We start from the raw sequence: 26,556 nt of genomic DNA, 5'->3' as shown, positions 1-26,556 counted from the left end.
CACTTACATGTTTCGTCGACTTTTAAAGATATCAACATTAAAAAACGGATTTCCGTTAAGACAAATTTTATCGATACAGTGAGTAAACGGTGCAAAATTATTTAAATAAAAAACGATTCGGATCGTTTCATTCGATCATAAACTATAATTATCTAAACATGATGCGATACGATGCGAGTTTCGATCACGAGAGTATCGCGGATCCCGCCATTAGCTTTAAACAATCGTGAAAGTTCGTACATGTCCGTATTCGTTCGAAGACGTCCTGCAGGGATGAAAGTTGGACGTTGCAAGCATTTGTCGATAGTTAAACGTACTGATCTGTAAGTGTATGTCGAGCGCAAATCGTGTATCGCGTGTTGATTTCTTCATTTTCGTTGTTATCTTTCAACTAATACTCGAAAAGATAGAACTCGTATCGAACAAACAAACGATATTACATCGCGCGCGACGATTAGTTAAAAGTTCGCGGTCAAAGTGAAACTAGTTCGTGAATGTTCGTACAGTCTCGGAAACGATCAAACATTTCCTGCGCAAGGATCAGTAGAGTGTTATATCGGTGACCAGTCCGAATCCATCCCTTCAAGGGAGCGTTTTATTCGGCGTGATTCTCCATTTCTCGTGAAATTTAACCTTTAGGCCAGTGTTAGAATACCAAACGCAAGATGCTCGCTAACAAGTGTCAAACTGCGCTCTTTACTCGAAAATTTTCACGGCAGTTATTCAAAGGTACAATCTATTTTTACGACCATATTTTTCTCCATTCCGATGACTTTGTCTTCACGTCCATTCGTATCATCCATTCATTCTTTGTTTCTTTGCTCTTTAACAACCAAATTGAAAGGATACGAGAGAAATAGCTAGCAGCCATTTCGGGCTGTAAACCAGTCCAATAGACTTAGAAAATCGATAAGTTGCTCTCCCCCATCAATTTCCTTCTTTTACAGTTTTCTCTATTATTTTCTGGCAACGATTATGTTACATTTTTCTCCCGTTGATATAGTAATCCTTCGCAAAGTATACACAAATAATACATAGTACATACGAAAACCTGATCGATTAAAAACTTAATTTAACAACTTTATGTTAAACTGAAATCATGTACATTTTGCCAGATTCCTCTTTTAACAACCACGTGTTTAATATTTTTCAATGAACTATGAAAATAGCTAAAAGAAAAAAAAAACACAGTACCAAAATAGAAAGTATCTTTGAAGGAGTGTTTTCTACGAGATACGAATATTTTATCCTTAAAATGCTTAAAATGCTTTTTTTCAAAGTAAACATTGATTAGGATGATAATCCAAGTACCATACCGTTGTATCGTATTATGATATATTTTGTAGAAATATATTATTCATAGTCGTTTTATTCTAGTAGAAACTTGAGTTCTGCCCACGAAAGATGGTCGAATTGAGTATCGTTTATTCGACAATTATTTCAACAAATATCACGTTTATTATGTATATACGCGTTTCGTAGTGGAGTAAAAGGAGATTGAACATACGATGATCTTTAAGCCTCTATTATCCTTTCCTTAACCTTTCAACTTCTGTTATGTACTTTTTTCGTATCTGAAAAAAGCTATCTACGCCCATTTCACTTCTTATCTTATCAAAATCGAGAATATCATACAATTGAACGAATCGTCGATGTTTACATGTCTGAACTCATTTTAAACAGCTATAAACTTGTTTATCAACCTTGTACTTTCAGAAATAAATTCCAAGTGTAAATAATTGCTTTTGATGCACAATTTTCATATAAATAAATCGACATCGTCAAAAATTTAGTTTTAATTCACTCTGTATAGCAAAGACGGGAATGATCGCTATTACAATGTATAATTAGTCGACAAAGTATAAAAACTTATACGAAGCGATATAGATTATTTAAACATCGATTTTACGTTTGATTAAAAGGATAAGAAAAAGAAATAAAAACTTGAAAAATATTTTCGGCATATGACATTCGCGCTACGTGTTAAAACAGCTATAAGTATGGGTAAACGCAATAATAAAGTAATATTTGCATAATATATTATACCATATTCGTCGAAGCAACGTACGGAAAATAATTCTTAAAGTACACAATGGTTCCGAAATTTTTGGCGATACAAAATTTATCGTTATCAGTTATGATAAAAATTGCAAAAGACACGAGTTAATTGTACGCGATAAGAACGATCCAAGAGTAGGTATTATAACTGGTAAGTAAAGAAGAGATATCAGCCAATTCGAAACTTCAAACAAACCTTTATGGATGAGAAATTGATTTATTCGAGGATGATTATAATTGTGAGCTAAACGAACGATGGACACACCGTTTGCTGGTATAAGTGTGTTGGAACAAAAGCACGTTGATACGACAACCAATTACCCACGACTGACATCAATAAAACTAAACGCTCGATCTATTAAATCGAGGGTTGTGAATAACGTGATTGAAGTCGATACGTTACACGTTACGCTAGACCTAGACTACTTTAAAACGAATCTTATCGTCAATGAAATCTTACATGATATCTTACATTTGATATTTAAACAGAAAAAATTAAAACATATCGAACATGACCATATTTTCGTCTGAAAAACTAATAAATAAACTGAATATTTTTATACATTTATACAAAATATACAAAAATATTAAAAATATTCAAAGTTCTCATTATGATATTTAGAGGATGAAAGGAGCACAGTTTATATTCTCCTTTTTACTTAACAATGCTAAGTTAATATAGGACACTACAAGAATTTGTTGAAACGAAAATAAAAATTACTTGTTTATGGAATCACGTAGGGTATGCAATATCTTGGAAGAGATGCTTGACCGTATCCGTAGAGGAACCAAAAAAGCCTATGGTAACAACAGAAATACCAGGACCTCGATCTCGTAGTTTATTGCAGGAACTCACCTCGATGCAAGTACGTTCAAAATCATCGAAATATTTCAAATATCTTTTTTACTTAATTTATAACATTGGACATATATATGTCGATGATCATCTACTTCAACTTGTTGAAAGAAACCTATTTACATTTGAAGAGAAATTCACGTTATTATTCATACATATCTGCAGCCTAATGTTTTAAACACTTTTTAGAAACAAACGTAATAAGTTATTATATTTGAGTAATAAAATGAATCATGTATTATTTGTAACGTTTAATCTTCTCTAAATATGTATACTAGAGATGAAATGGGTTACATGTTGAAATCTGACTGCAGCAAGCCTCTTCCGTACAATTCTTCGCAGACTACGAAAAATCAGTAGGTAACTATATAATGGACGTCGATGGGAATATTCTGCTTGATGTTTATATGCAAATTTCGTCGATGCCTCTGGGCTACAATCATCCAGCTATGTTAAAAGTTCTCGCTGATCCGGTTAATCAGGTAAACGAAATACCTTTAAACGATCCGTTCTTTATTTTAAAATATCTATGTAACTTTATCACGTTAATACATTCGACACATTACGTGTAGAAAAAATATAGAATTAATAATAACCTTAGTTAACGAATTAATAAATGTTATTGAAATATTACATGTATGTACATATTACACATCAAATAACAAAAATATATTGATTTACATTTTTAATAGAAAATTATAGCAAATAGGCCTGCGTTAGGTGTTTTTCCTGGAAAGGATTGGCCAGATAAACTGAGGAAAATTTTGCTACATAAAGAGGTACGCGAGTACCTTAATGATAGTTATACTTAAGTGTACCTAATCTTATTGCCTAATAATATTTTGCAAATATATAAATGGAAACATCTTAATGCATGTATATGATCATGATTGTGTAATTTATATAACTTACAATATATTTACTACGTAATATACAGATTGCCCCACCAGGATTGTCTCATATTACAACTATGATGTGTGGCTCTTGTTCGAATGAAAATGCATTTAAAACAATTTTTATTTGGTATGCTGAAAAACAAAGGGAAGGTGTTCCGTTCACGAGAGAGGAAATGGAAAGTTGTATGATAAATCAAGCACCTGGTGCTCCGCGATTTTCGATACTTTCGTTTAAAGGTAACCAACTTATACTCGTATAAATAGGTAGAAAAGGGTGTTAAATTTCTTATTTACATAAACTATCTAGCGATTTTCGTGTTAAATCAGTCGAGAAAATAATATCAATATCGATATAGGTGCATTTCATGGACGAACATTGGGATCTCTTTCAACAACGCACAGCAAATACATTCATAAAATAGATATTCCAGCGTTTGATTGGCCCACCGCGTCATTTCCTGTATATAAATATCCCTTGAATGAAAATATTCGAGAAAATCAGCAAGAAGATAATCGATGTCTAGCCGAAGTAATTAACTTTTGTGTTTATTTCCATTAATTATCAACGATAATATAATAATATTTAACTAATATTAACTAACTAACTAATATATAAATAATATTACCTAACTCTAGTTAATTTCGTTTGTATCCATAATATGTTTTATTACCGGTTATTTTATTATCAGGTAGAGGAATTATTCGAAAAGTACAAAACTGAGAAGAAAATTCCAGTTGCTGGAGTAATAGTTGAACCAATTCAGGCGGAAGGAGGTGATAATCACGCATCTCCTGAATTTTTTCAAGAATTACAGCGTATAACAAAAAAAGTATTAGTTCAAATTCAATACAGCAAACGTTATCTATTATATATTTACAATTTTCAGATATATTATTACCATTACTATTACTATTTCAGCACGGTGCGGCATTATTAATCGATGAAGTACAAACTGGGGGCGGGCCAACAGGAAAAATGTGGTGTCACGAACATTTCAATCTAGAATCTCCTCCAGATTTGGTGACCTTTAGTAAGAAAATGCAGTTGGGCGGCTATTACCATGTCGAATCTTTAAAGTAAAATTGCTTCAAAGCTATTCGTTGTTTTACAAGATTTGTCGCAGATGCTCGTTCAACATAGTCCATGTACTTTACAGACCTAAGCAATCCTACCGTGTATTCAACACCTGGATGGGAGATCCCAGCAAAATGATATTACTCGAAGCAATATTAGAGACGATAAGGAAGGAAAATCTTTTGCATAGGGTTACAACTGTTGGTGATTATATGCTAAAACAATTGACGAGTTTGCAAAGTGAATTTTCCACGATGATTAATTCGATACGTGGACGTGGAACGTTCATTGCATTTAACTGCTCTTCGCCTCAATTACGAGATACGATAATTAAGAAACTTTTAAACAAAGGTATGATAGTCGTGTAATTAATACCCATTGATTGCAATGACAATTTTTCTGAAACGTTATCATTTACTTAGACATTAAATCAAATATAATAGACAAATTTTCTAACTCTTAACGAGCAGGTATTCAAACCGGTGGCTGTGGTACTGCGACGATAAGATTAAGACCTGCCTTGACATTTACGGAACATCATGCGAATATATTCTTAGATACTCTGCGATCTATATTAAAACAATAATGGATTTAAACTGAAACTGTTAAATGATCCTATATGCTTCCTGTTGGAATGCAAAATCTTTGTGGCTTCCAAAATCAAGTCTTCCATTAAAAGAGATTATACGTATAATTTTAATATACTTATACACAGTATATCAGAAAATATGTATGAAATACATATTTATATCATCGTGTATTCATTTTTGTAATAATTTTAATGCGTCATATAATACACATAATATAATAAATGTATAAATATTATTTACATTTATGTAAAAAATTTGATAATATTATAACACATAACATAATACAATACTACTATTTTTTATGATATTCTCTGCCAAATTGATTATATTTATGATTTATGGTTTATATAAATAAATATATATATATATGTATATATACACATACTATGTATTTATATTTATTTATATATATATATAAACATACACACGCACGTATATTTGCGTTATTCTGTAATGCGCAACAAATGTTGCCATAATTAAACAATATTTAATATACAATCAATATGTCTCAAAAAAATTATTAAAAACAGATTTAATCCATTCTTCGGCATATATCTATTTATGCTCTCCGTCAATTTACATATAAGTTTAATCCTTGATAAATTACTTATTACATTTAATCTATTATTTATTTTAACATTTTTCTTAAAATGTCCCCAAAATGTTCGTATCCTTTGTGATGACCTTTTTGTACTATATACGCTATCATCTTCATCTGCAAAAAAACTTTGTTTATTTATTTAAAATATCGCTTATAAAACGAACATATAATCTGTTACCTTCACTTTTGAATCTATCGAACCATGCCGAACAGATAAATTCCATAAATTTACAGCCATGTGCGCTAATTGTGGATCGCGCAAATCGGCTCTAATAATAAAGCAATTAAAAAGTTCTAATGCAAGAGCTACTTGCTTTTCCAATTGATCGGTAGAGCCAAGATATTTCAAATGAGATAAAATTTCTTCTACAATTTTCGAACTTATTTTGTTCACTTCGCTTATAAATTTTTGATCAGATCCATATAATTTATCATTAGAATCAACCTAAATATGTATGAAATACTCTAATCGTACTATAATACTCCAAGTTTCTTTGATATATTTTTATTTTTATTTAACATACCTTTTCAACATGATATGGATAGTTTTCTTGAACAATTGTTGATAATAAGTCAAGCACCCGTAAATACAAGTATGTCTTCATTGACGTATTTTCATCAAAACACCGTTGAACAGCATTAAGTAAACCTCTCATTAAATATAAAACACCATGTTCCGGGCTATCCTGTATAATGTTGTAACTTTCAGTAGCGTTTCATTTATATATTATAAATCCAGAAAGAGATCATATTTACCTAATTTTAATTATAAATACATACCGGGACAACAAGCAACGTCGATAAAAAGTTTGATAAATATGAAAGTAAATAAGGTTGTGAACTTTTTTGTCTTCCATCTATATCTATTGTTTTGGGCATTTCCGGAACTAAGCTTAATGCAGCTTTAAAACATGCATCAGCTAACAAAATAGATTTTAGTTACTTATGTAATCACAGTGAATATAATAAATACCGAATATAATTAATTACCTTGACCCAAGCATTGATTTAAGAGTGCGACTTGGCCTGAAAGCAAATATAACTGCAGCCGTGTATGAACCAAAGTTAATGATGGAATAGTAATAAAACAAAACGCGGCACAAGCGCGTACAAACGCCGACGTTCTTCTTGTGTGATGTCCACGAACAATCCTTCGAGTATCGACTGATAGTCTATTTACACACTACATACATTAAATATATTAAGAAAAATGTTCATTAACAATTTTTAAATATAAACTTTACTTCATACTAAAAATATGATTAAAGATTAATTACCTGTACAAGTTGTGTATGAACACTATCGAGATTAGGGAAAGCAGCTCTAGCTTCGGCATAAAAATTAAGTTGCTTTTCAAAGTCACGACCATAATCAACACGTTGAACTAAACCACATATAAGTTGACCAATTTGACGTTTTTCATCTTCAACAGTTAGAGCACTGGAATTATCTTCTTATCAGACTACACATATATACATAATACATTCATACACGTATTACGATAATAGTTCTCGGATGTGATCAGCTTCGGTATTCTTATTTTTAATAAATCAATCAGTATGAACAACGGTAGATAATGTTTGAACTTCGTATAATTAATCGATGATACAACAAAAGAATCACTTTTGATACTAGATCATAGTGGATTATCAACAAAAAATTGAATTTTTCTATTTATGTTTAGATTTGTATGAAATTATTACCACTAGATTGCTGAAGTTCTCCGAATAAAAGTCCATTGCTATATAACTTGATAGACACAGCACGCGAAATTCTCTTTAATCTGCTAATGCTTAGAGTTTGCAACATTGAAACATCATTCACTGTTCTTTTATTTTATTTGTTCTCAATAGAATAAGACCACCCCCTTCGTTATCAACATTTACACAAAATCTGATTAAAAAATGGCATCTTAAAGTGCATTCATTTCGTGATCACTTATCCAGAAACAATTATATACGTATATAATGTAAAAGTAAGTATATATTTATAAAACAAGAAAATTACCTAACAGAATCATGCATTATCCTAGCGATGAACATAAGAGCATTTATAAAAATAGGATCAGTAATAGGGCTGGTTTGAACACTTATACCTTCTATTACAGTCTTACACACTTCAACCTTAATACTTTCCTTGTGAAACAAATCTATTAGAGGTAAGAAATTATCCTGAAAAATGTTTATATAATATTTAAATTAAAAAAAAAGGAAATCAAAATTGTAAGTAGTAATAGATAAGAGATAAATTACCATAGCAAGTAATGATTCAAAATCTTGTGTATGAGATACTACTTTTTCAATAATATTTTGTAACTGTGGATAAAAATGCTCAAAGCTTTTGTTCGGATTAAGTCGATCAATTATTTTTCCAAAGAACAAATTCAATTCATTTACCTATAATATTAAAATTGTAAAAAACGAATACCTTTTTGTCCTCAAATGAAAATTTTAAACTTACGGAAAAATGAATAGCGGTAAATTGAATCCAAATTTCAATGCAGTGCATAAATTTGTTAGGGTTTGTTAACTCTGTTATATATTTCCATACCATATTAAGAATTGATTGACAGTCTTCTTTTGGTGGTGATTCTAATACAAGGCTTTCACCTAAACTTCGGTATAACAGATATTGTGGAAAACCTGAAAGTAATAAAGCATATACAATACACAAATTTTAAATCGATTCAATCATTCATTGCAATATTATTGAATTACCATCATCCTCGATTATAGTTATTAAATTTACAAAATCCATTGCACGCTCTCCAATATATGTAGGTTTAAATGCTGTCAAAATACTGTTCAATAATAATGAACTAAAAAAAGATACATATTTCCATATTTTAATTTCACAAAGGTTAGCGTTTCTGACATAAGCAAGTAATAGAATTATTAAATATATAAATAATCACCTATTTGCTTGATTTTTACACCGAGAAAGTACATCTTCTAAAAAATTTTCAGAGGTTGTAGCTACCAATACTTGCAAAATCCAATCCAAAGCTGGTAGGTAAAGGTTTAAATAAGAATATAAAGTCATATTTTGCTCAATTAATTCACTTTTCACAAATTGCCCAAACAGCTGTTGGTATGTAAAAAGGAAATCATAAAAGTTCTCCCTCACAAACTCAAAATCAGACGTTTTATTTAAAGCTAGTCCCACTCGGCATAAATAACATCTAGCATATACAGCTATGAGAGGATTTCCGATACCTCTTATCATTCGCGTTATTCGCAATAGAGCCGTGTTAAATTCACTAAAAATAATATAACTTTTAATTGACATTAAACGTATAATTAAATATGTACAATTGTCTAGAAAATACTTGTATTTTTACCTTGCTGTTAAAAAACTATAAGACTTTATTATTGCCATTTCTACATAAAGACGTGGAACTAGTTCTCTTATTGATGCTATTTTGTAAAACCAATTTCTACAAGTTTCTTTCGCATTTTCAGGTACCATATCTGGTGTGAAATTATCAGGTAAACTTGTGGGCATTTTACTTCCTGGTCTGAAAGATATATAATGTATTATATAATATATATATTGTATATATGTATATATTGTGTGTATGTGTATATATATATATATATACACAACTATTTAAAAAAAAATAAAGATTATTCCATGATAAAGATTAAAAAATATATTTTTGTCATATATTAGACTTTTGGATATTAACAAGATCATAAATGTTTTTGAATCAATAGCTATATTTTTTATACCACATGAAGACAGTTACCAAAAAGCTTCCTCAAATCACATTACTGAATAAAATATAGTAATAAACAATACCAAAATAAGGTAATACTAACTTGTAATATTCAGCTTTAACCTTTAATCTTTCATAAACCAGTTTCCCAAATATATCTAAAATATCTGTGATAAGAACAAACTTGCCAGGATAAAAAGCCATAACAGATGTATCTACTAATAACTTGGCACACTGAAATAATCTGGGATTAATTTACATTTTCTTTTTCGCGTAATTAAATACAACCAATAACAAATAGGAGAAAATGAAAACCTGAATTGCTATTTTAAGTGCTTTAACCCTTTGATCAGAATGCCAGGCTTGTACAAGTTCATTATTTAATTGTTCAACTCTCGCAGTATATTGTTGTTGAGATAAATCTAACATTTGTCTAACAGATCCTTCTTCAAAATCATCTAACTGTTCCAATCTTGTTCGTACTTTATCAACAACTCCACCACTTGGTTGAACTTTAACAATAACTATAATAAATTTATGACTGCGTTTTTATTTATGCTTTATCTGTTTTACTAATATTATTAATTAATAAAAAAATAATACCTTTTTCACCACCTGGTAAGAAACTAGTAACTATTGACAATTTTTCTGATGTTGTGTATTTGTTTAATATCGTAGTACGTCTTGCTAACCATGGTTCTACTAATTCTTCTGCAGTATCCATAGATTTTTTATTAGTAACTACTGTATTACAAGAGTAATCCCACTGCATTATATTTTAAAACATAAATGATACATAATGTAATTTTTTCTTTTTCATGTGTTAAAATATAGTCTACAAACCTCATCTGCAGCCATCTTAGATAATGGGTCTAGTTCTTCTTTAGCAAATTGTGAAAGAGGATCTGAACCATCAAAGGAACAATGACTTAGTAATGGATCTACTAAAGAACTTCCTGGAATAGGTGTATGAGTTGGTGTTGATGTAGCAGTTGAAGAACCAGTACTGGTACTTCGTAAAACATTACGCTTTATCCCACTACGACCATCAATTAACTGAAGATGTAATTTATACAAAATTAGCATTTTTATATTCTTTAAAATACAATATATATAATTGTATATAATAAAACAACTGCATCAATAATTGAATAAATATATTTTATATATGTAAAATTATCTATAATAAAATGTTAAAACTCAGGAGATAAAACTTATCTTTTATATTATATCTTTCTATATATTATTCAATTATACTTACCATCACTGTGACAGGTTTTAAGGGATGGTCACTTACTTCTTCTAAAGTTGCAAACTGTATTGTTTTGTAATTCATAGGTTTGGCAATCCTACAAGCACAAGCAATTTAATATTTTAAGTATTTCTGTCAAATTCCTTATGCATGGCATAAGAAACACTCGATGCATACCAATTTATTTCCGTCATTTTTTAAATGCATTAAAATATTTTTATAATTCAGTTACAATAAAACAATATACATTAATTTATAGAATTTCACATATTACGCAAATGTATATGTTTATTGTTTCATATTTAGAATTGAGGCTGAACTTCACTTTAAGGGTTTAAAAGTTATTGACTTTTTTATGTGCAATCTTGTAATTTTCGATGTATGGAATCCGAATATGTAAATTTTAAGTTGCGGAATCCACTAGTTCAAAAGTTATGGATATGTAAAACTGAACATTTTTTGGGTATTTACACGTTATTTTGACGCCATATTGGCTTCTATTCATGTTTCGTCCAATGAGTAGAATTCATGGAGCCACTGACTGCACTTAGGTGGCAGCTATTTCGACGGGTTCGGTCAAATATGTTTGACTGAATACACATTTATTACTTAATCTTGTTACTGACACTCGTTACTTCCTTTAATGATAATGCGGTTCAGCGCAGGGTCAATTTATTTATAAATTCGAGCACACATTTGTGCAGTAGCACCTCGTTCTGTTACTGCGATCTGTTTACCTAGTCAATGGATTATGATAACAAATGTAGGCGGTGTTCTGCGTACCGTAACTCGCTATTTGGTTTGCCTCCTCTACTGAATGTCGAAAAAATGACGCTCCAAAAAAAGTAATCAAATATCTTTTGACTTTTGAATCAGCTTAAGTTGGACGTCTGGCTCAGACAGATAAAACAATAAATACACAACTAATATTACACTTAATATTATAATAATGGAAAAGTATACATATGTTTGGTTATTAATATTTGACAGAAACCTAAAATTTAATGGTTTTATTTATATTTTAAAACCATCTCGAAACATTTTATCGTTTTTGTAATTATTTTTCAACTGTTTGAAAAATAGTTTGTAGCTATTTAATCACCAAACATTCTAATTTAGAAAGATACAAGTTTTATTTAAATGACGAATAAAATTTATATAAAGTAACATGTATATAAAGTAAATGTAAATAACATATATATAAAAACATGTATATAAACAAAGTGATCATTTATTCGTGAATGAATAATAATTTTATTTACTTGCAAAGTGTATATATTTTTGCAAATGGACTTTTTACCTCATTTGGTTTGGGCAATAAATTAATTTATCTGTAGCTTGAAGGTTTTGCTTTATCTTTACCTGGTTTCAATGTTATGTTACTATCGCCGTTTTCTATTTCGTTGGGAAATATCCCAGTTTGAACATACCATTTGGCATATATACGAGTCAAACTATGCATTTTCTGGATAGATTTTTAAACAATATATTATGTATTTTGTCGGGGACCAGATGCTTTGTGCAATTTCAGGTGTTCGAGTGTAACATGAGCTTTTTACAAGGGATAATGTGATTTATCCATTCGCTGTTGTTTTCAGTGGTAGTGTTTTCAAGGAAGCTTTTTACCGTTGCATTGATCGCTTTTTATTGTATATACCTGTCGAAGTGATTTGCTAGTATTTCTGTTTTATCTTTATTTGTGAAGATTGTTTGTGGAGAATACAGGCATGGGTTGGAACGGTTTTTCGAGGGATTAGATTGTTTTCCAGGCCGATGAGTCCTTGGGAATTGTTGTGATGATATTATTCATTTGTTTAAGATGTCTGAGGCGTTATGCGTTGTTACCTCCGTCTAATTCTATTTCTAAACTTGATTAGATTGACAATGTATTATAAAAAAATAATTGTTCCTATTTTATGGAAGCATTACCGGCCTCCTCATGGTTGCCGGATTGAAAAAACTAACCCAAATATATTAATGATATTCACTTTTAATTAAGTTTTAAGGACATTTCTAACAATCTCGCATATGCACGTTGTGCACGGAGTCTTTAAGCTTGCTGGAACCCTTGTTTATAAACCGAAGATAAGCGATCGGCGACCGTAACCAATACTTATGCTTACGCTACCACAAACGCGTGCCTAAGTAGAATTCACTGCTATGGTACCAGCAATTTTTCAGGAATATCTTGGAAACTAAATGACCTCCTTACATATATAAAAAAAACGTTGCTCAAAGTTTTGACTTTTACAACATATCCAAAAATACATCGAATTCGGAGAATAGTTAGCTTTTCTAAGTTTCGCCCTCACTTTTTATGATAGGACAATGCCGGAGGAAAGCATTATTCGATATTTTTCTTATCACGTCATAATAACGAAAAAAAAAAAAAAAAAAAAAAAAAAAAAAAAAAAAAAAAAAAAAAAGAATTGATTTAATTTATGGTAAGGCTACAAAAAATTTTATAAAATCTTCAAGCAGAAAGATATTTTAAGAAAAATCATTCTTCTCAAAAAAGTTTCGACCATATCTTTTAATTATTTTGTAAAACAGGCAGTATTAAACCATTTAAAAGAGAATAACTGAAGCCTACTACCAGAGAAGGTACAGAAACTATTACCTGTAACAATATCATCACAATGAACAGACAAGAAAAGCCCGAACAACAGATATTAGCCTATTCATTTCTGATACTAGATTTTGATGCTGCTATTGATCAAACATATTACTATATGTGCTTTTTAAGTGGAGGGCTACCTTGTATAAATTACATACACCTTTGTTATTAAAGTATCGCATGCAGTAAGTACATTTACTTATATGTTATTAGTTTGTTACATAATAAATGTACTACATACATAAAGTGATTAATTAATGATTGTATGTTTTCGAAGGAAACATTAGTTAAAAATGTTAAAAAGAAGAAAAAATAAAAGTAGTAAATTTGCTCGAATGAACGAAGAGGAACGTGTACGTTATATGCAACATAGACTTGAATTTGAGTTAGAAGCCAAAAGGCGTAAACAACAATTAATCGCTATTTTTACTAAGGTATAAAATATAATTTATTAAATTTTCTTATTATAGCATTTTAAATATAAATTATTACAGAATAAATTGAAACGCGAAGAGGTATTTTCAAAATTAAATATTGCCAAAATTAATGAAAAGTGGAGGTATGTTTTGCGACAAATAAAATGTAAGGAACTTCATAAAAATGTAAAACATCTCCATACAACTTTTGATAGAGCAATAAGAACTAAGGATGCAACAATTTCTTATTTATATAATGAATTAAAAATAGCAGATGCAGATCACAGAAAACTTCAAGAAACACATATTTTATTAATCAATAATATAATTGGTATTCTCATAACTATTTGTATAAAAATTATGAATCTGTAATATCGTTATTTCTTGTGTTTATTTTCGAATTTATATAAATTCATAATCTTTCTTTTAATATTATATAGGAAAATACAAACAAAAATTGACAGAGTTACATGATACATGTACATTCAATAATACTAAAACAAATAATATGATAGAGTTAACTGAATTGAGAAGTCACATGGAACAGTGCTATAAGGAAATTTCTAATAATATAAGCAGAAAAAGTACAACTTTTAATGATACACAAACTATAAAAAAAACATACAATGCTGTTAATATTTTTAATATTTTGTACTTGGTAATAATATTAATTTACTATATAGGAAGTTATTAATCAAAATTTTATAAATGATTTTATTAAATATGCTAGGAGGAAGATATGACATCAAATCTTCTGCATCAGTCTTTTTCAAACATAGAAAAATTCTGGGAACAGTTATATAGAATAATAAATGAATATCAAAGAATAGTTGAAAACAAAAGAACACAGTATGAGTATCTAAAAGAACAAGATAACATTCATCGAATGTGTATATTGCGGTATCCGAAAGTATGCTTACAGTTACAAAGTATTATTGAAAGTTTAAAAGGCAATGTACACATATTATCACAAAAAAGAAATGAAAAACTTGCAAAACTCCAAATAGCAGATATAAAAATAAAGGAAAAATACAAAAATATTAAATATGAATTAACTGTAACTCAAGTGATAAATTCTGTACAGTTAAAAAAATTGGCTATTAAAAGCAATGAAGTATTAAAAGTAAGAAGACATGTTTTTTATTATAATTATTTTCCTGCACTTTTATGGTATAATAATGCTTTTTATTTTTAGCATTTACAAAGACTTATGGAAAAAGGTTGCACAATTCTTGAAGTAATTAAAATATGCGCCACTTTGGAACCTTTATTTTTTAACTTGAAGAAATATTTTATACAAAATGCAGTATATAGTGAATGTGCTGATACTAATGTAAGAAACAAAATAAAACAAATATAGTTTATGTTATTGCAATGATATTCCAAATAAATTATTTCAGATTCCTGAATCATGTGCTAAAATTAGTAACTTTTGGGAATATTATAATTATATAAAAGTAAATAATATTATGTTAAGGAAAGAAAGTAACAAGCTTTGTAGAGAGAATAAAAAATTAAAACATAAACTGCAAGCATACTTCTTGGTGGATTCTGGCTTAATATATCCAATTACTCTATCTTTGACGTGAAATCTTTTGTTTAGTTATCCTTTATAATCATAAATAAAAAAATAAATAACACAGTAATAAATACTTAAATTTCAATGAATCAGAAGTTCATATTGTAACTTTTTTTATAATACGCATCGATTTTACTCCAGGAATAGCCATGAACTTTTGACCCCTTTGATAAGGAAAAAAAGAAATCTAGCAAGACGTGAAATACTACCTAATGTCTAATATTTTATTTACAATATATAGATTTGGTCATGCTGCGCTCTCGAGACATAGAGCAATGGAAAGTAGTAGAATTTAAGCGAAATGATTCTATTGGCATTTAAGTACCTATTACTGTATAGACATTAAAATGTAATGTATTTTGCGAAAATGTATTCGTATATATCATGTTGTATTGTATTAGATTAACGATGAATAAAAATTCCACCACCTAGTTCTAAATATTTATATGGTCTAGCACGAATACGACCTTTTACAGGGTGAAAGAAGATTTTTTCTTTTGGTACAATAGTTTCAGATTCCAAATAAATGTCGAAACATGCTCGTAATCGCTGAAGTTGCGCAGATAATGTCGGCGGTTTTATCCACATAACATTTACTTCCCTTTCAATATCTCTTAAAATATCCACAGATGCAGGTACTATAGGATTTATACTTATATTAAATACCGGTGCTATTTTTGGATAATCTGGTTTTATAGCTATTCTTGCAATTAATTCATCTAAAACAAATATTGTAAGTTTAATGAATCATGAATGGGTTAATGAATAATATAAAAGAAAGATTTATGTATTAAATAATTCTATATCTTACTATTGCCCCGACGAAGTATAGCCTCATAAAAGATGTCCAATGAAGATACTAATCCTTGTTCTTGAAAAATAGGATTTACGTTATTACAATAATTACTCCATGAAATTGTTGAGAATTTTTGTAAAATTGTACTAAGTTTTTGTGGTAAAATATCGTTATTAGTAGTAAAATTTGGGAAATTTCCGCATTCCAATTGTCTAATTTCCGTACATAACTCTAATCTTGCTATTACACGTCTTTTGATTTCTCTCAACACACATTCAACGCTATCTTGTGTTATTTCGCAACTCGTAAACTGTAAAATATTAATATACAGATTACTCGAAAACAATTTATATAGTAAATGCGATGTATCAATACATATATATTATATTAAAATTTTTATACTTTTTGCTCTCTCGTATCCAGTGAAATAAAATGTAATCCAGCCATTCTTTGTGCCCATTTATATGGGATTCCTAATCCAAGTAATGAAAATTGGCCTAAATTATGTCGATTCAACTGATAATAATTAGCAGGATTTGGGCTCTCTAATCCTAAATCTCGTGGATATAACTCCCGTAAAATCGATTCTGATATAAGCATATCTCTATTTAAAAAAAAAAAACAAAAAGAATTTGTAGTCAATTATAATAAAAAAGTAACAACAATATTTGCACTATAAATGATGTAGTGTATAAAATATGATATACCCTGTACTAATGCCCATAACACCATCAGTTTTTAATTTTGATTCCACAGTTACAACTTTCAGAGACATCATATAATAAAATTGCAATGTCAGTTTTGTTTCATCTGAAAATTTGTGTTTTAATATATTCTATTTCACTTTATAATTATCTATCAATTTTTGTGAATACTAACTTTTCAATTTAATAATTATCTTTACGTTTAAAGGATGCCTTTGTAACAGTTTTGTTCTTTTCTCTTCTTGCCTAGCTTCTCTAGATAACCTATGATGTCTTTTTTTATGTACAGGTGTTTCTTCTGTAACATTTTCAGAAACAGTTTCAGCATCTGAATCAGATTCTTGTAATCCATCCTGATTATTTGCACGTTTTGCTTCTTCTTCATCACCTTCTACTTTTACTATTATAGAATTATCTGGAAGAAAAAATCCCATCAAAAATAAAGCAATAAAATATAAAATACTTGGGCAATAAAAAAAGTGATACCATATGCATCTCTGTATGCAGATGCCTTTGCATAAAGAACATAGAGTGGTGATGCAAGTAATGTCGCTTTATGATGTTCTTGTCTAACTTTATCCAATAACAAACCAAGGCTTTCTTGTAATGGCTTGCTTGCCTGGAAAGATTAATGGTAATTTTAGTTCAATTATGTATAACAAAACTATGCCTTACAAAAATGTCAAAAATACTTCTAATATAGTGCGAAGTTGTGGAGCAAGATTATCAAGTCGAGTTTGTTTCGACTCGATACTCAATGCTACTGCCTTTTTATTCTCTGTCAATTCATCACACAATGCGGCTAGTTGTTTTCTTTGCGTTAATTCCCATTCTAGGCGTGCTAGTCTTAGTTGATGAGGATTATGTTTTGTTATTTCCTGCAACATCAACTTATATAGAAATGTAAACAAAAAATAACTTTAATTTAAATTTATTTCATACCAGCCTGGAAATATTTTCAGGTGCTTCCTTGTAAAATTCTTCTTCTGATACAAGTTGTATCAATTCATCTTTAGACCTATACATTAATACATACATATACGTATTATATATCAATTAAATTAAGTCTAACACTAAATTAGAAGAATTTTAAATAAACAACAATTACTTGAATTGAAGACATTTAACAACTTCTTTCTTTAAATGCATTACTTCATATAACAGGTTTTGTAAATGTAAATGTCTGCTATCGACAGAACTTTTTGAAGATATAAGAGAATCCCTTGCAAATTTTGTACGGAATTTTTCCATTCTATTCAATTTTTTTAGTTCAATAAATGCTAATGATGTTTGAATCTGAAGTTCATGTATTTCATCTTTAGCCTAAAAGTATGAAATTTAAACTTATTAAATTGCATTTACTCTTTTAATGAAATTTATCTTGATTGCTATACAAACGTTTACATCCCCAGTGGTTTTTAATTTTGCAATTTTATTCATAGCCGCACGTATATTATCACAGGTAGTTAGAAAACTTTCAGAATCATTTTCTGGTAAACGTTCTATAGCTTCCTTTTCTTCATAACTAATTATAACCTATAATATAAAGAATAGATACTTGAAAATTCAAAGAAATTCCTGTATAAAGTGATATTATACCTTATATATATCTCCATCTTTCAGAGATATTCCAGAATTTCCACTAACTGATTTTCTCCTTTTTTTTGTATTATCAGAATCATTTTCTTTGCCCATTTCTTTCGGTTTCGTAAAACTTATCATGCGTTAAATTACACGGATGAAAAGGAAGATGCTTAGCTCTATTCACGTCTTGATTCTAATTAAAATAATCAAGGTTATTTTATTACGTTATTTATAAAAATTTATAAACATGTCTGAAAGTGTAGAAAAATAATAATCACCAATAATTAATTCAATCTCATTCTGTAGTGTTTACATATAACACAGTCTATGCATACATATAACGTTTGATATAATGATATATGATGCATTCCATATTTCACAGCATTGAATGTAAACAAATAGAGTATATAATAATTATTCTAATTAGCTTATTATTTCATGAGACCTTATATCTTTTAATGTAAAAACATGCTTGATTCTTAACGCGTTTAAAAAAATAATTTTTTTTAAAGAAAAAAAATTAAAAATGAAGAACATGAATTGACCCCGACGTGATTTGAACACGCAACCTTCTGATCTGGAGTCAGACGCGCTACCGTTGCGCCACGGAGTCTGTTGTAGTTCGGTCTTTCTTTTCAGTATTTAATGTGTATACATAATATTATATACAATGAAACAGAATATAACATATAGAAAAATAGCTATATGGGAATTACCTAAATATCGATTTTATTTATTATTTTGTGAAAGAACTTCGGAATAAAATTACGCTATTTCAAGGGCTCCACGCAACGATGAAAATAGTTTTTCTGGTGGTCATTTTCTTTTTACGAGACTCCGAGGTAATCAATTTTTTTTAATAGAGCGGTATATTTATTCTCCGATATCTTTCTGGAAAGCGAAGAAAAATTCAGCGATCTTAATAAGTATATCGTTCCTATCATTCAATTTTAAAACATTTGTGTCTGAAGTACATATAGGGGCGGCGTGACCTTTTGCGGGGCCGGGTTCAAAAAGTATACTTAAATTTTACAACGATGAATTATTTATTTACAAATGTTGTTACATATTATATATTTTTTATAAGCAGTTTTTTAAACAAATCCAATTAATATTTTTTCGCATCACAAAAAATTCAATGGAAATACAAAATCTATAATCATGTATGACTTTTGCAAAAAAACTATTAATGCAGCCAAATAAAATTACATTTAACTTGAACTATATGAATTATAAACAAAAGACAAGAGAATTAGGTTTAGATTAGGTCTTATTTTATCCGGCTGTCGCGCCGTAGGTTAGCCGGGAACTACAATATGCTGCCACAAACGCTCAATTCTACTTTCATTAATGTTTTGTAGCAAATATATATACACTTATTAATCAGTGAATGGAACTACTGAGTTGACGCTTCTATTATTGTATTCTTATAACTTATATTACTTATATTAGTTTATAATTAACTTATAAGACTTATTTAAAGATCAGAATGTATGTAACTAGATTTAACATAATGGACACATATAATGCATGTATGGGTATAATAATTCTGTAATTAAAATTGCATTTTAAATTCGATTTATATTATATATTTGTATATATTTACATATACGTTTATAATATGCATCCATATTCTTTATAACATACATAGCTCTCATATTTTGTCCATAAAGAATGTTGCAATTGATTATCTGTACGTTACGATTTAAATTTGAATTTAGTACGGCGTCCTTTGATTCGTTACTTTCAAATGTATTTTATTTACTATGTTAAACAAAAAGAGTTGATACATGTATTTAGAAACAAAATCATGGTGAATTGTATTGTAATATGAACTAAAATTTAATTTGGGAAATGTATGTGTGGTTTCTATGATAATATCAAGCGTAAGTTTTTACAAATATGTGACATGTATATATAGAAGACTGATATAAATCCTTCTTCGTCCTGTTTTTTTTATATAATAAGCTATTTAATTAGTTTGGACTAGATTACTAATTTGTGGAAAATATATAATCAATTAGTAACACATACATATTTTTCATCTTTTGAATATCGATATGTATCTAACCTCCACCATTGTACAATATGAATTTATATCTTTTAATGTAGATTGTGTTGCGAATGAAAAATATATTATAGAATGAGAAATAGGATGGTCGAGGAAAATCGTATTAATGAAAGTTTTCCTGAAGCCAATATGGAAGTTAACGAAGAGAATGTTTTACATGAAGATGAAAACGGTGGAATAAAGGTGGATGATGATATATATATACCACCACCTCTTAAAGTTATTAATGAAGTTGATGTTAATGGTCCTAGATTAATGATCACTAAGATTGTTAATGAAAATTTCAAAAGTTATGGAGGTACACAGGTTATTGGCCCATTTCACAAGGTAAATATTAGATAACTAAAAAGCTTCAATAAGAATTATTGATAAACTGGAAGCCACAGCATAGATTTACCAATTTTCTTTGTTTATAGTGTTTTTCAGCAATTGTTGGGCCAAATGGTAGTGGTAAAAGCAATGTTATAGATTCAATGTTATTTGTATTTGGGTATAGAGCATCTAAGATTAGATCAAAAAAGATATCAGTTTTAATACATAACTCAAATGAATATCAGGATGTTAATAGCTGTACAGTATCTGTATATTTCCAACAAATAATTGATAAGGTATATTACATATTAGAAAAGATTATCTTTTATCAAGTTTTATGAATTAGTAATGTTATTTCTCTCTGTTTTCCAGTTGGAAATGGATTATGATATAGTCCCAAACAGTGAATTCGTTATATCGCGAACAGCATTTAAAGATAATTCATCTTATTATGAACTAAATAAAAAAAAAGTACAGTTCAAAGAGATTGCAAAACTTTTAAGATCTTATGGTGTAGATTTAGATCACAATCGCTTTCTAATTTTACAGGTATGCATTTTGTTCTTTATTATTTTACAATATATAACTTTTTATTACTTTACGCTATATTACATTATATTATATTATTAGGGAGAAGTTGAACAAATAGCAATGATGAAGCCTAAGGCACAAAATGAAAATGATACTGGTATGCTTGAGTTTTTGGAAGATATAATTGGAACAGTTCGTTATAAAGAACCATTAGAAAAACTATCAAACAAAATAGAACTTTTATCAGAACATAGGGTGGAGAAATTAAACCGCCTCAAAATTGTTGAAAAAGAAAAAGCAGCTCTTGAAGAACCCATGCAAGAAGCTATTCAATACTTGCAATTAGAAAATGCAATTACAAAATTACAGCATCAACTTTATTGTTATCAAAGGTAAACTATTTTGAAAACTATACTGTGCTTGAATTTTACAACAAATTTTTTTAGATTTGAAACATCAAAAGAAATTGTGGAACAGGAAAATAAAATTAATGAAATGGACAAAGATTTATCAGATCTTGTAAACAAAATGGAAGAAATTTATCATGATAAAGAGCAGAAGAACAAAGTGATTAAGGAAAAAAGTGCAACATGGAACAATTTACAGAAACACAAGGATGAAATTGCAACAGAATTTGATAAAATTCGAAAATATGACGAATCACTTCACGCAGAATTAGTGGAAACAAATAAAAGACGAAAAGCTAACATTGCATCTTTAAAAACAGTAAAATTTATTTTATTATCCTTATAAAAAAGATAATTATTTTATTAATTTTATTACTAGTTATTAATTATAATAAATAAATAATTAAATACTCTCTATAGGAAAAATCTAAATTAGAAGAACTGTATAGAGTTCCAGAAAAAAGTGCAAAAGATATCCAAGAATGTGAGGAACTTGTTGAAAAACACTCGAAAAATAAGGAAAAAGAGGAAGTAGTATTAGAAAAGTTGATGGTTGAATTAAGTAAAAAGACTAAACCACTGTTGAATGACCGTTCCGAACTTGAGAATGAGCTAATATCTTTAAGAAAGGATGTTAATCAAGCACAAGCAGCATTTGATATTGCTAAATCTGAGTTAGAACTGTATACCTCAATAGAATTAACAGAGAAAGAAAAATTAGAGAAATTAAAAGATTCTTTAAAATTAACAATGGATAATTTAATGACACGAAACGAAGAACTACACAGTTTAGAAAACAAAATTCCTTATAGTGAAGGAGAATTAATAAAGGCACAACAAGATTTAAAAAAGATGAAAACAAAGGAAATTGAAATGACTTCAAAGCTGAAAAGAATGAGAATTTCATTTGAAGAACAAAAACTTGCTATGCAAGCAAATAAGTCAAGGAACAAAATTATAGACAGTTTAATGAGGGAAAAAAGGGAAGGTAGAATTCCTGGTGTTTTTGGAAGATTGGTACGTAAATTAATAGTGACTTGATCACTGATATTGCTATCATACCGTTTAAAATTATTTCAAGGTCATTGTGTTATTGAACTTGTCTTAATGTCGACTGCAACTATCGATCACAATTATAAAAAATATGTCTAATTTGGTATGTAAATAAATATCAATGACCTTGGAATAATCCTCAAGGGAAATTGTAACTTTCAGGGAATTTAAATGTCTCTTAGTTATTTTTTCTTGTCTTTAATAGCAATGGAAATAATTTAGGTATTTAATTTAAGTGAAATACCTTGTAACTTGCTATTGTGTGTTTGTTTGAAAGTGCAAGAAAAAATGGAAGGTATTTTTATCCAATTAGAATAACGTACATCTTTATTGTTGTGAAAATTGCTCGGAATAAACATATAGTGCATTATAAATATATCTCTTTCTAGAAAAAGTATTTTGTAGTACATATGTATAATAAGAATTTCCTGTATCTGTATATGTGTAGGGTGATCTTGGTGCTATAGACAGCAAATATGACATTGCAGTTTCAACAGCCTGTGGTCCCCTAGATAACATTGTAGTCGATACTGTAACAACTGCACAAACCTGTATAACATTTCTTCGGCAAAACAATATTGGACGTGCAACGTTTATACCATTAGAAAAGCAACAGCGTTTAGTATCAAAATGTAAACAAAGAATACAAACTCCTGAGAATGTTCCAAGACTCTTCGATCTTATACAAGTTGAAGACGAAAGAGTATTACCAGCATTTTATTATGGATTACAAGATACGTTAGTGGCAAATGATTTAGATCAAGCAACACGTATTGCATATGGTTATAAACGTTTCAGAGTAGTTACTTTGAAAGGCGAATTAATAGAATTGTCAGGAACAATGAGTGGAGGTGGAAGAACTGCAATGAAAGGGAGAATGGGACAAAAAGTTGTGAGAAATGAAATATGTATAGCAGATATTGAAACACTAGAGTCAGATTTGAATAAAACTTGTGAACAGTGCAATCAACTTAAAGCTAGATCTCAATCTTTAGAAAATCAGATTCATATGTTAAATGTAGGTTTAAAGGAAATGAAAGTTAATAAGGAAAAATTGTACATTGAAGTGAAGACATTAAGCGAACAAGAACCATCGTTATTGGCACAAATTAAAGTTCAAGAGAAAAGAGCTGTAGAATTAATATCAAACCCACAAAAAGTGCAACAGCTAAAGGAAGTAATGAACTCTGCAAAGGAAACTTTGGATGATGTGCAAAAGAATTCAAAAACTGTTGAAAATCAGGTAATTCGTATTAATAAAGAAATAGATACATTGTCAGGGAGTTCTGTGAAAAATCAACAAAAGAAGGTAGCTGACCTATCTAAAGCAATTGATACAGCTAAAGCTGAAATATGCAGATTGCAAGTTGCTATTAAAACAGCTGAGAGAAATGTAAAGAAAACCGAGCAACGAATAGAATGCTTAGAAAATGATGTACGTACTTGTGAACAAAGACTCCGTGATATTCAGAAAGAAAAGCAAAAATTAGAAGAACAAGGAAAAGAATATTTAAAAAAGCTTGAGGAATTAACGGAAGCTCTTTTAGAAAGAGACGAAGCAATGTCATCTTTTAAAGAAGAATTAGATATTTTGCAGGCTAGGGAGAATAAACTGAAAGCAATTAAAATAGATCTCGATCAGAAATTAAAAGAGCATAGAAATACAATTAAGGGTTTAAATCAAAAAATACCAGATTTCACAAGAAAAATAGTAAATTTAAAACTCCAAATAATACCCGGTGAAAATGTGGAAGAGTTGAAAGAATTAACAGAAGAGGAACTTAATGAATTGGAAGAAAAAGTTCTTATAGGAAATTTACAAAAAGCTAAGAAAAAGTTACCTATGGAAGTTCCAAATATGCAACTTATAGCAGAATATAAAGAAAAAGATGCATTATATTTACAACGTGCTGCTGATTTAGAAAAAATAACTACTGAACGCAATAGAATACGAGATATTTATGAAATTGCAAGGCGTCGAAAAATTCAAGAGTTTCTTGCAGGTTTTACTATCATTACTGATAAATTGAAAGAGATGTATCAAATGATTACATTAGGTGGTGATGCTGAATTAGAATTGGTCGATTCTTTAGACCCCTTTAGCGAAGGAATTGCTTTTAGCGTAAGACCTCCAAAGAAATCTTGGAAAAATATTTGCAATCTTAGTGGTGGTGAAAAAACTTTAAGCTCTTTGGCTCTTGTATTTGCACTACACCACTATAAACCCACTCCTTTATATTTTATGGATGAGATAGATGCTGCCTTAGATTTTAAAAATGTTTCAATCGTTGGAAATTATATTAAGGAAAGGACAAAAAATGCACAATTTATAATTATATCTTTAAGATCGAATATGTTTGAACTTGCGGATTATCTGGTTGGGATATACAAAACATACAACTGTACGAAGAGTGTTACGGTTGATTTGAAAAAGTATTACGAAAAAAATGGAATTGTCCCACCGACACAAATATCCTCTAAAACTCTATATTCCACACAAACACAACAATTTGCTATGCAAAGTCAGCACAAAGAAAATTGTACAGCACAAAATGTGAATACTGTACAAAATACGGAAAAAGTTCGAGAACCGAATGGGAATGCAGTTGAGTAAGTAAAATGAACTCTTTAAGATTCATATATTTCAGTTTTAAAGTTATATTGATTGAATTTTTTCTAATTTTTACTAATTTTGTTTGAAATATTAGAAATATATCGAGAAATTAGTTTGGAATTTCTGGTATTGATCAATAATTTATCTATAATTACTAAAATAAGAAGCTAATTTTTAATTAATAAAAATAACATGTTTAACATATAATAAGAGATTAACAAACGTTTAAAGATTTGATATTTCCAACAAACTATTCTGCTTCTTATTTATTTTTTACTAATAAAATGAGTAAAACATAATATAGAAAAATTATAGAAAAATACAGAAAAAATAGTGCAAAATAATATAAAGTAATACACTATGAAATGTATTGTTTGTTATAATTATTACATTATAATTGTTGAAATTTTATTGATACACTCATTTGAATTAAAACTAAATGCATAAATTACAATTTTATCCAATAAGTACGTTATATATTAATGCATCACTTTCTTTCAGATTGCCTGAATTAGGATTATGTCCAACGCCAAAAAAAGCACCTAGTGAAAATACACATACAAATATTAATAATAGTAACATAAATGATGGCAATACTTGTGGCAAACCTTTAAAAAAGAAGCGCAAGATATAAAATATAAAATATATATGTTTGTTAATATTCAATGTATGTAGAAGATATATTTTTATATGCATAATATAATGCAAATCTGACAGACATAAATTATATGTAAGTTAGAAATAAATTTTTTTAACAAACACCTATTTACCTACAATTTAATGAAAAAATTAAGATTGATTGTAATTCTTTCGAAAAAATAATAAT

The 26,556-nt window shown here is 29.0% G+C and overlaps 5 protein-coding genes and 1 non-coding gene across 10 annotated transcripts in view; 3 read left to right on the top strand and 3 right to left on the bottom strand.

The window, feature by feature from the left end:
* The window catches only part of LOC132905870 (dynein regulatory complex subunit 2), a 38,873-nt gene extending 22,784 nt beyond the window's left edge, over positions 1 to 16,089 (top strand). Inside the window, exons 2-8 of one of the 2 annotated variants that reach the window (XM_060957585.1) lie at positions 13,347 to 13,848; positions 13,941 to 14,097; positions 14,158 to 14,410; positions 14,520 to 14,737; positions 14,810 to 15,202; positions 15,275 to 15,412; positions 15,480 to 16,089. In XM_060957585.1, coding sequence (XP_060813568.1) covers positions 13,957 to 14,097; positions 14,158 to 14,410; positions 14,520 to 14,737; positions 14,810 to 15,202; positions 15,275 to 15,412; positions 15,480 to 15,668 — 1,332 coding nt within the window. In that variant the 5' untranslated portion in view covers positions 13,347 to 13,848; positions 13,941 to 13,956 and the 3' untranslated portion in view covers positions 15,669 to 16,089. Of the gene's footprint in view, positions 1 to 12,721; positions 13,849 to 13,940; positions 14,098 to 14,157; positions 14,411 to 14,519; positions 14,738 to 14,809; positions 15,203 to 15,274; positions 15,413 to 15,479 lie in introns of those variants that run through there. The other variant, XM_060957583.1, reaches the window with a different exon arrangement.
* On the top strand, positions 399 to 5,633 carry LOC132906241 (4-aminobutyrate aminotransferase, mitochondrial). 2 transcript variants are annotated; one of them, XM_060958243.1, is made up of 10 exons: positions 399 to 729; positions 2,800 to 2,924; positions 3,229 to 3,396; positions 3,607 to 3,693; positions 3,852 to 4,047; positions 4,167 to 4,339; positions 4,500 to 4,640; positions 4,730 to 4,887; positions 4,968 to 5,236; positions 5,356 to 5,633. In XM_060958243.1, the coding sequence occupies exons 1-10, from the start codon at positions 666 to 668 to the stop codon at positions 5,469 to 5,471; spliced, it is 1,497 nt and encodes a 498-aa protein (XP_060814226.1). In that variant the 5' UTR covers positions 399 to 665; the 3' UTR covers positions 5,472 to 5,633. The 2 variants fall into 2 exon arrangements, with proteins under 2 accessions (XP_060814226.1, XP_060814227.1); XM_060958244.1 differs by lacking the exon at positions 399 to 729 and having other exon boundaries at positions 3,193 to 3,396.
* Positions 6,071 to 11,753, bottom strand: LOC132906239 (VPS35 endosomal protein-sorting factor-like). 3 transcript variants are annotated; one of them, XM_060958241.1, is made up of 18 exons: positions 11,224 to 11,753; positions 11,056 to 11,143; positions 10,638 to 10,850; positions 10,398 to 10,560; positions 10,110 to 10,318; positions 9,898 to 10,028; positions 9,417 to 9,593; positions 8,991 to 9,335; positions 8,794 to 8,894; positions 8,537 to 8,718; positions 8,329 to 8,472; positions 8,084 to 8,247; positions 7,354 to 7,516; positions 7,067 to 7,259; positions 6,857 to 6,996; positions 6,601 to 6,762; positions 6,255 to 6,521; positions 6,071 to 6,201 (listed from the first exon to the last, which is right to left on the bottom strand). In XM_060958241.1, the coding sequence occupies exons 1-18, from the start codon at positions 11,238 to 11,240 to the stop codon at positions 6,187 to 6,189; spliced, it is 2,874 nt and encodes a 957-aa protein (XP_060814224.1). In that variant the 5' UTR covers positions 11,241 to 11,753; the 3' UTR covers positions 6,071 to 6,186. The 3 variants fall into 3 exon arrangements, with proteins under 3 accessions (XP_060814224.1, XP_060814223.1, XP_060814225.1); XM_060958240.1 differs by having other exon boundaries at positions 6,071 to 6,190; positions 11,224 to 11,752; XM_060958242.1 differs by lacking the exons at positions 11,056 to 11,143; positions 11,224 to 11,753 and having other exon boundaries at positions 6,071 to 6,190; positions 10,398 to 10,538; positions 10,638 to 10,746.
* LOC132905863 (THO complex subunit 5 homolog) lies at positions 16,012 to 19,173 on the bottom strand. The gene is made up of 12 exons (XM_060957571.1): positions 19,021 to 19,173; positions 18,758 to 18,935; positions 18,557 to 18,694; positions 18,267 to 18,481; positions 18,101 to 18,176; positions 17,851 to 18,036; positions 17,645 to 17,777; positions 17,334 to 17,573; positions 17,162 to 17,264; positions 16,857 to 17,058; positions 16,470 to 16,764; positions 16,012 to 16,377 (listed from the first exon to the last, which is right to left on the bottom strand). Exons 2-12 carry the CDS (start codon positions 18,878 to 18,880, stop codon positions 16,061 to 16,063), a joined length of 2,028 nt encoding a protein of 675 aa, XP_060813554.1. The 5' UTR covers positions 18,881 to 18,935; positions 19,021 to 19,173; the 3' UTR covers positions 16,012 to 16,060.
* Positions 19,174 to 19,283: 110 nt separating this feature from the next.
* On the bottom strand, positions 19,284 to 19,355 carry Trnaw-cca (transfer RNA tryptophan (anticodon CCA)). Its single transcript has one exon. It is a non-coding gene; the product is annotated as a tRNA-Trp (tRNA).
* A 1,051-nt stretch (positions 19,356 to 20,406) lies between these two features.
* Positions 20,407 to 26,478, top strand: LOC132905857 (structural maintenance of chromosomes protein 4). Its single transcript, XM_060957553.1, has 9 exons — positions 20,407 to 20,628; positions 20,855 to 21,140; positions 21,230 to 21,421; positions 21,498 to 21,674; positions 21,756 to 22,048; positions 22,103 to 22,382; positions 22,484 to 23,080; positions 23,565 to 25,726; positions 26,232 to 26,478. Exons 2-9 carry the CDS (start codon positions 20,886 to 20,888, stop codon positions 26,362 to 26,364), a joined length of 4,089 nt encoding a protein of 1,362 aa, XP_060813536.1. The 5' UTR covers positions 20,407 to 20,628; positions 20,855 to 20,885; the 3' UTR covers positions 26,365 to 26,478.
* The last annotated feature ends 78 nt before the right edge of the window (positions 26,479 to 26,556 follow it).

The sequence above is a fragment of the Bombus pascuorum genome, chromosome 4 (genome assembly GCF_905332965.1).
Source record: "Bombus pascuorum chromosome 4, iyBomPasc1.1, whole genome shotgun sequence".
Taxonomy (NCBI): Eukaryota; Metazoa; Arthropoda; class Insecta; order Hymenoptera; family Apidae; genus Bombus; species Bombus pascuorum.
This window is presented reverse-complemented; position numbering and strand designations above follow the sequence as displayed.